The 9,954-nt window shown below is 45.8% G+C and overlaps 1 protein-coding gene across 1 annotated transcript in view; it reads right to left on the reverse strand.

Moving 5' to 3' along the window:
* The window catches only part of RPL22 (ribosomal protein L22), a 106,380-nt gene extending 100,759 nt beyond the window's left edge, over positions 1-5,621 (reverse strand). The window contains exon 1 of the mRNA XM_069610285.1: positions 5,445-5,621. Within this exon, the coding sequence (XP_069466386.1) occupies positions 5,445-5,456 (12 nt within the window). The 5' untranslated portion in view covers positions 5,457-5,621. The remainder of the gene's footprint in view (positions 1-5,444) is intronic.
* Between the last annotated feature and the right edge of the window lie 4,333 nt (positions 5,622-9,954).

Consider the following 9,954-nt stretch of genomic DNA (forward strand, 5'->3'; position numbering starts at 1 on the left):
GGTAAGACTGCCTTCTTTGGAGTCATCAAGCAGACAAAGGAACCATGCTCCCAGTTAGGGTTCGCTTGGATTAACCTTCACCTGAGGAAACTCAAAAACCCAGAAAAGGCAGCAAATCACAGCACATCAGTTAAAACGTGGCCTTTCTACCCAACACACAGGCAGTGCAATTGTGAAGTAGAGAAAGCCCCACAATATAATAGTGCATAAATCGCATGAATGAAGAATAGCTTATCATTTTTCCTTAGTGTGTGACCGACATCACAAAAACTGAGCAGTGTCAGAACTATACGAACCTCTAACCAATACATCTTGCTGGTCATCACTGTTATGGTCCACTTACTAGAAAAAGGGCACAAACATCTCATTGCTGAACACCACACTATCTCAACACAACGTTTAATCATAACTTGTTCTAGGTAGCCATACCCTGCATTTAACCAAGTTGTACTAGGAAGGAATATTTATTATACCTAGAGTTAGGAAGTATATTGTTGAGTCAAAGTCAAGTCTGCGTTTTTACCCTTTGCTGTGGCCAAAGTAAGATCTAACACATTTCCTGTTCGCTCAGCCAAAGTTTGATCTAGGTGTTTATACAGCAATACCAGAGTTAAATCAGAGCCTTCCCAAAGTAATTTACTATTTGCTTCGCTGTTGCCAAAGTAAGATCCAAGCCATTTTTCCCTCGTTCAACCAAAGTTTAACCTGGATGTTTGTATAGCAATAACCATCATGCACACCTCAATGCCCACGAAGAAAATATGAAATAATAATCTGCCTAGCTGTACACATAAACAAGCACCGCCTCTACTAGAATGCAGCTACCCAAGACAATTCGGCCTAGCTGCACACATACTATTGGTCTCACAAAACCTCCACACTACTAGCATTAGAATGCAGCTGCTCACCACAAAATGTGTTATAGCTGCACACATTTATCACCCCACTTTCTCCACCGATCTGAACTACGGTCCCTGAGGGCGTTCAACCCACATCGCGTTGAGATCATACCAATGGTGAAAAGTTGCTAGACAAATACCCAATAGCATAACACCAATACACTATGTGGACAAGGAGCAGAATCCCTACAAAAGAAAATAGCAATCTACAAGCCAATGAGACTCCTCTGGTCAAGCAAAGAAATCCGCCTGGAACTAAAGCCGTACCTTCAGAAAAAACTTGGAGGCACCCCCTACCACTTAGCCGCAAAAAATAAACACCACCAAAGATCACCTAAAATTCAGAAAACTGCTCAAAACCTGGCTCTTCAACACCACCGAGAAACTGAAAACAAACAGAAAGGAAAATAATCTAAACCGGAAAGGACGCTGACAAGCCCCAGAACCGACTGAAAAACACTCACTGCACCTGGACAGGCAACACCCAGAGGCGGATTTAACAACCCCAGCCAATCCCATCCAAGATCTTCAGTCGGCCTTAGTAGCTATTAGGTACCACACTTGTGACATTATCGGGATTTGCCAATCACCACACTAAGTTGTGGACACTGGCCATTTGAGTGGGTTGGGAGGACAGGTGGAGGCGAGATGTGAAAGGACTCTGAATGCCGGACGGTCCAAGATCAGGACAAAGGCTCAGGGTGCCCCAGTCCCATCTGGAGAGACTATGCTAGCCCAACCGGCTAATTCAGGATAGAGATGCCAACCTCTGCATACACCTCTCAAACTCCTAACCAAACACAACCACAAACCTACAGCACAACAAAAAGCACAAACTTCACTACACTGCAACAAAACAAAAACACACAGACTAACAGTACACGACGACTACCGGCCACAAACACCCCAGGCCCAGCCAACGGACACACCAGGCTGAGGCCGCCAACAGCACATCACTCCTCTCTTGCACTTTTCCAGCTTCCTCCCACTAACTCACCCTCCCTTCCTCTTTCAGAGCCGCCAGGGAACCACTCCGGTGGCGATAGTGCGTGGTACAAATGTCCTTTAACATTAACTATGCAGAATTATCGTCAAGTACATGGAACACATCCACACAGGTCCATAACCTTATTAGCAGATAAAACAAATTGTTTCAAATCAAACGTGAGTCAACAGCATTCCAAGGTGTTTGATTCATGGTTGGGATCACTTATGGAGCCCTTCAGAGCTTTGTTAGTCTGGCAACGGATCAGTGTAGACAGATTTTAAAAATGTGTCTCGGTTCATGTTTTAGGGTCTGAGCAGAATGTGTCTAATAAGGAAGAAATCAAGGTCCTGTGATCGAGTATGCACGATTTGAAGATGACCACTTTACTGGTAACTGTAAATCTGGGAATCATAGCAGGTGGCTGTCCAGCCACGCACCCGGAAAGCATAGTGGACGGAAGCCAAAGCGACGGGGGAAGAGTGCATGATTGAGTAAATATGATGGATTCACTCCCCAGGTTTGCATGGAGAAGGCAGGAAAGCCACATTTCTATGGCTGGTTGGGTACAATGTGGGAAAGGAGAACTGGAAGACATGCATCTGGATTTTGAGGAAGAAAAATGAAAAAGTTTTAATTTAGGCGTCAAGAACAAGAGGTTTGCCCTTTTAGTAAACCCTAGGGCCTGCTTATTTTGACTAATCCGGAGTTTGGATCAGAACTTTTGCTATAGATTACGGTCTTCGTTTCACCAGGGTTTTGGTTTAGTGGTGTCCGACAATGATTCATCTGCCCCATGCGAGTGCTGTCTGCGCAGTTTAAGCATGGCATACTGAGGGCAGATGAGGAAAGCTGAGATAGGGGCATTGTACTGCACAGGCAAAAGGAGAATGTGGGCTCTCAGATTTCAATTTTATCTACAATAGAATTGAAATCCAAACCATTATACAGAACACACTAAAAAGGTTAAACAATATTTCAAAAGCCGTTACCCTGCCTGCAGTGGTGTAAAACTTTCATAAAGAATCGATAAGTGGAGGGACAGGGCTGTGCTAAGAAATTGCTCCATCTTAGCAATAAGGGTTTGGACAATACAACTGCTGTTAAATTAACCATTCTGATTTTACTGATAATCAGTCAAAGTGTCACCTCTCCACACGAATATTAGTGCGGTGTGTGGCTGCAATGCCCCCAACACACAATGGGGAAAACGCGTGGTCTCTTGATTTGGATGTTAAGCATATAAGAGGCATCCATGTCTCCCCGTTCATTGCTACCAGACAAAGAACATGGCAAACCCGTCCAGCATTTCTCCTCCTGGGTCAGATTGCCATGCTGTGCTTCTGCCGTTTAGAGCATGCCTAGAAACCTTGCATTGCGTTACTGGGAAGGAGAATCTCCCTCTAGCAATATGCAACCCCTCCCCGCGCCTCAATAAAACGGTGCCCACACTTAAAATGTTTACTTGTTCTGGAAATTCAGAAGCCGTTGGGCCAGAAAGAACAGTAGAAAGAGCATGCAGCATACATTGAGATGTACTGGGTTCACCCTGCTACCAACTGCAGAAGGAGGGTGGATAGCAGTGGCATGTGCAGATATTTGCAAGAGCCCATTAACAGATTAAGAGACCAATAATCCACAATCGCCCCATGCATTCCACTCCGGGCCAAAATGACTTCAGGTACTTTTCTCCACAGAAAACCTCCCTACTAAAGTGCAACCTCACATGAGTGTTTTAAGGGCCACTTTGCTATGCTTAATGTAGAATTGGGCATTCTGAATGAAGGAGCTGTGGGTCCATCAGATCAGACATTTGCGTAGGGATTCACGGTCCTTAAACGCCCCCTTTGAATGAAACATTAGACCTATGTTGCACAGCTGTGCCAAACGAAATATGAAACAAGGGCCAGTATCCTCAGTCGAGTTCTTAGTGTTTGTTGGCAACATTTGTACTCCTCTTTGGTGAAATTGCCAATTTTTAGAGCGAAAAAAACAAACAGTTAAGCAGTGTAACTGTAATACTACTAAATAAAAGCTACGGAAAAAAAGACCTCCCACCCCAGCCCCCCTCCCCCGGCCAATCTGTTCGTCTTCCCCTCCCGGCAACTAAGTGTCCCTACTCCCTAGGTTTATGGGAAACTAATGAATCCTACCATGCGTCTTTAATAAGCACTGCATTTAAAAAAGGAAACGGCCTCAGAGAAGATCCCCTTGCTTTGAATCAGCAGTACTGGTAATGCCTCAATACTAGGTTAGTGGGTGTCATTTTAAGAAAGCAGCTGAATGCAGTTTGAGACTTCAGTAATTTTGGCAGTCGTTTAGAAGGCAGACCAATCGTTCATTGGCACATAGCACCTGTGAAAAGGTAAGGTGAAGGTCCAAGGTTCCTCGCTACCCGCGCAGCCACAATAGAAAGAACATGTTTTGACTTCCTGTGGCGCGCACACACAAACCAAAATCGTATGCCTACATGCAACTCTGTAAAGATTAGGTGCAAAGGAACTGGCACTTAATTGAAGACTATTCATTTGATATATTAAAAAGAAAATTATCACAAGACTTAGGACTGCACCAAAAAATAGGACATTGGAAGATGGCTCAGCGGGTTAAACGCCTGCTGTGATCTGTTTTTGATCTGCAGGTACAAATCCCGGAAAGCCCAACTCAGCCCTTCATTCTTCCGAGGTCGATAAATGAGTACTCATTTCGATTGGGTTATACAAGTAATGTATCGTATGTAATCTACTATATTAAAACAATTATTACATTCCCAGGAGAGTGGTATACACTAGTGCATAGCTACGGTACTGTGCAATGTAACAAGTATACAAAAAAGGGGAGATCTATAAGAAACCCTGAACGTTTAGTACCATTATATCACAGTAGTTGCTAAAACAGCTGTTCAAGGCTTGGATGGAGGCAGACCATTTCTACCGTGCAAAGTAATTTCTTCAAGTACTCAATTTAAGACACACCTTGACCAATTCATTTGGACACGGCAGCCATAACTCTACAGCTACCACCACAAACTGTTAGCACACTCAGTAAGCTGGTGCATCAACATCGGGCAGCAACCTTAATATGGTACAGGGGGGGTGGGGGGTGGGGGTTTATGACAAGTAGACCACTTCTCCATCAACTCCGTGAATGTGCTTACTTAATGTGAGAAAATCATACTCCAGAAACATGGTGTCAGTCTGACAGTCATACACTGTGCCGCTCCCCACTCACAACTACTCCTTCGCCCATGCAGTAGACCGTTCCCATCTCCGAAACTCAAGACAACCCCTATAGACACTCGAATATTCCGACCAAAACAACAACAGATGAGTGCATACGAAGTCCCCGATTAAGTCGGGAACCAGCAAAGGGCCCGCGCGATCCCAGCGTGCGTCTTCCGCCAAACAATGACAAATTAAAGGCCGAATGCATCCTGAATTTCCGCAAAAGCAAGGCGGCTACTATCGGCGAGGCCCCGGAAGGCTACGGGTACAGTATAGCGAGGAAATGCCTTGAAAAACCGATAAACGGACATAAAAACGCGATCCCATAATACTGACCACAGGCGCCATTGCGACTCGATAAGGCAGAAAGGAAGAAAGGCTTGCACGCAGGCGCAAAGTACAGCTGAGAGCAGGCAGAAAGCATCGAACCAGGCACTAAGATGATCACCGGAGATCGATTTACAAAACACCATGGCCCAACCCCTCAACGTGTCAAGGGCTTCCGTAAAATGTGGCCGCCATAGCACACACGGTAGAGTTGTACCATGTCTATACCGGAATATGCGTGTGAAATAAAAACATATTTCATCTATTTGGTTAATTCTCGGGTCAGCTGCATTTCTAAACAGCGGATTTCCGGATAAAGCAAAAGATAACGATATATCAAATTTGCTATTTCAACACATGAAAAATGCAATTGGGTACAACTGATGACGTTTTGAAACAGATTTGCAATTTCTAATATGTTGCCGTATTGGTAAACCGCCTCCATGCGCCACACTGCCTATCAGGTATACTTGACGATTTCGCCGATGAATCTTTCTTTTGTGTCTATGTCACATTGGCTAAAGTGTGCTGGATGATGCGGCGGCCATCTTGGAAATGCAGTATTTTTAAGTGACTTGAACTTGTAGCAAAAAATAATCATAAGGCAAGCTAGGGATTTTCACTTCGAAGAGTTTTATTGAATTTATAACAGAGAATTCAGTATTCATTACAAATCTATTGCCAAAGCCCTCACAGAGGGAAACAGAAGGTATTAAATGACCAGATAAAGGAGTATATAGTAAGAGACAAGGCTACAGGTTACATACCTCTCAACTTTCCCGCTTTTGACATGTGTCACATACTTGCCAACCCTACAGATTTAGTCAGTAGGCTACTGCTTTTGAAGCAGCCCTACCGCCTACAGATTTCAATGACAGATCCATAGCTCTCAACTCACCCGCTTTTGGCGGGTGTCACCCGCCTTCAAAGCAGACAAATCACCCACCAAGTTCATACATGCCAACAATTTGACATACCTGGGAGGGAGATTTCCCCAAGGAAATCGGGAGACATGCATTTTCCCATAGGAATGCATTGGGGGTTAAGGATATTTTAGGCGGGAGAGCGTGAAAAATAGCAATATTTTTCACTGAAAAATCGGGACTCTCCCGCCTAAATCGGGAGGGTTGGCATGTATGCAAGTTCCTCATACGCCCATTCACTTCAATGGGCCTCTCACCCGCCAAAAAAAATCATGTGTTTTCACCCGCCTAGGTGACAAAAAAGGTTGGGAGCTATGCAGATCCTACTGCTTTTTACATACATGGCAACATTCTGTGACCAAAAATCTGTAGGAATCTTAAAGTTTCAAAAATAGTCAGGCGAGGAGGTAATGCTAGGAATAAGGTGCGTCAGCAACCCATTGTCATTGAATGAGCCCGCCACCGCGGGTGCATTCAATGACAATGAGGCACCTGCCACCCCTTCTGCCACCACTCCAGCTCGGGGGAGCCCTTGAAAGACTCCCCTGAGCTGGCGTGGTGGGGGGCTAATGGCACCTTTTGTCAAAGGCACCCCCGGCGGAGGGGCGCACTTAGCCCACCGCCGTGGCGCCTTTTACATCAAAAGCCTGCATGCTGCGCCTTCTCCCGCTACGCTAGCTCAGGGAAGGCCTTGAAAGACTCCCCTGAGCTGGCGTGGTGGGGGGCTAATGGCACCTTTTGACATCAAACACCTGCATGCCGCGCCTTCTCCCGCTACGCCAGCTCGGGGGAGCCCTTGAAAGACTCCCTCGAGCTGGCGTGGGCAAAAAAAAAATGTAAAAAAAAACAACATTTTTTTAAAAAATAATAAATCGGTATTTGTTGCCAATAAAGCGGTAGGTGGTAGGACTGCTTAAAAAGCGGTACCCCACAGCCTAAATCGTTAGGGTTGGCAAGTATGTTTTTATAGTGGCTAGTAATTTATGTGATTTTAAGCAGGCTCCAGGACAGAGCATGCAACACATTAATTAGTCTGTTTATACAGTGGACTGGTAGGTGATTACTTTGATTGCACTCAGACCAATCCACTGACCCGACAGCTGCGTGACTCTGTCCTGCACTGTTGCCGGTACAACACTTAGGTGAACCAGCAGTGAACGCAAGTGGCAGAGTGTAACACCATCACACAGCATCTGCCGACAATTTGGTGTTAGCATTCCGAATTATACATTTTTAACATTTCAACATCTTTCCATGTTGTGCTGTTTGTATATTTTGTATTTTCCTGTGAAGTCATTGTTATGGGAATTATTCGTTTTCAAATTTGAAAAATCCTATATCTTTTTGGTCACCAAATGTTGGCAAGTATGGTGTCACCCACCAGAGAAAGTGTTCACACACGCACCAAACTCTTTATCTGTCTATTCTGTTCAATGAACTCTCACCCGCTTGAAACAGAATTGTGTGTTTTCACCCGCCTTTTTTACTTGAGAGGTTGAGACCTACTTAGGAGGAGCCACAGCATACCATTCAAATGCATGGAATGAACGAAGAAGAAATCATTGACAATTAATTGAACTGTGACAGACTGTAGGGAGGTCGCGAGACGTGGCATAGCGTAGTCTTTCAAGACTTCCCATGTGACTGTGCGACAGCCCTGCAAAGTGGGCAAATCAATATTCCAAAGGCCCTGACACACAGGAGCAGGTGGCGCTCCCGGTGCTACTCCTAACAATGGACTAAAGACTGCCATAATACCCCAGAGCAGCGCAGGACAGCTCAGTCCTGTATTACTTACTGTCCCAGCCCATGAACATTGAGTGGACACAGTTTCATTGTTAACTAGCTGTTTGTTACCACCACTAATAAAGTTGTCAAATCCAGCAGCCTGCATCCTCTTCATTATACAACACAGACTCTATTACATGGTGTCGGTAAGAACAATATAAAGAACTTCTTTCAGAAAGAGAAATATAGTGTTTGTTTGTGAAAGCATTTGTGAAATTGTTTACCTGTGCGGGTGCGCTCCTGTGCGTACGAAAAATAGAGGATACAATGGAATTGAATGTTGCTACTGAGAACAGGCTAAGAGAAAAAATTAGATGTGAAGAAAGGACGAAAGTACGAGTGCAAAGGAAGGAAGGGGCAAGGAACCCATCTTAAGTGAACTACTGAGTGGTTCCTTACTGACTCTTAAAGGATTCTTCTGAGGTGGTGAAAGTGTGTTGTATGTGTAGGGTACCTGTAGTGCATTGGATCGGGCGAGTGAAGCTCGAAGATCCTTGTGGCTGATGTGCCAAGGGGAGCAGCATTGGGAGGGTTGTGCAGGGAGAGCGGCAAGGGGAACCCAGCTGTGGTGTGGGCCTGGAGCAGGGCCTACACGCTCTGCGCGGGGGCCGGGACAAACAGACACAGACACAGGATAGCCAGTGGCTGGAGCGGGAACTGCCGTTTGGCAGGCTCTCGCTTCCCTTTATTCTCTTGTCCACGTGATCTCTGTCACGTGGACATCACTTCCCTTATCAATTTAGATAAACATTTAACATGTGAAACATTAACAATATTCAGGTAATGACAACTGGAACAGAGTCTTAGCTTGCAGTGGTGGGCTGGCTCGGGGTTCAGCCTCTCGGGCCCACTTAAATGCCATTAAGGACATAGCCTTTTAGCCTTGTGGATGGCACTGGTCGTTTCCAGAGTGCGTAGTGTTCTCCTCGTTCTCGGTGGGGAGTTTGAGTTGTGGCTATGTTTCTCTCTTCTTCATTTTGGTCTGGAGGGCTCTGGGTTGATTCCTCTTCGTGTCTTTCTCTCGCCCTTGGGCGACTTGCTTGTGGCGGTTGTTCCTCTGTGGGACTGTTGTTTGCCTTCTCTTCTTCCCATATGATCGGCGGGACTTTCTGGAAGTGTGAGACGTTTCTGGTCACTGATTCGTGCCCTCGGGTGGCTGATACGAGGCCGTGCTCTCGATGGGATACTGTCCACGGTGCCTACCCGTATGGGAGTGACATCTTTCCTTTCTGGGCTCTGGTCCTCACCAGTACCGTGTCCCTGATTTGGAGATCATTGGGTGTTGCTCTTCTGACTTGGTCTTCTTTGGCATTGTGCCTGCACCTTCTGACTTCCACACTCTCTGAGTCAACTGGGGGAGGTCCCCAGGAGTGGTGTAGAGGTAGACTCCCTTGAATGGGGACACCGAACATCATGGCCGCTGTACTGATACGCATTGAGGAGTGGGGTGTCAACCAATATGCATGTAGGAATTTGTAGATCACTGGGAGCCACGGGCAATCTTTGTCCTTGGCAATTCTCACTGTTTTGTTAATAGACGCATGAATCCTTCGGCGTCTATGTTGGCTTGTGGCCAGTATGGGGTCACATGATGATGGCGTATTCCTAGGTCATCCATGAAGCGTCTGAAGCCCCTGATTGTAAAGGGTGGTCCGTTGTCGCTCCGGATCGCTGACAGGATGCCATGTGTCAGAATTCTTTTTTCTAGCGCCGTGGTGACAGACGTGGCGTCTGTGGAAGAGACAGGTTCGACCTCCGGATACCTGGTGTGCTCGTCAATTGCTACGAGCAGGTATGTTTCGTTTGCG

Source organism: Ambystoma mexicanum, chromosome 8 (genome assembly GCF_040938575.1).
Source record: "Ambystoma mexicanum isolate Mex_15411 chromosome 8, UKY_AmexF1_1, whole genome shotgun sequence".
NCBI classification, from domain to species: Eukaryota; Metazoa; Chordata; class Amphibia; order Caudata; family Ambystomatidae; genus Ambystoma; species Ambystoma mexicanum.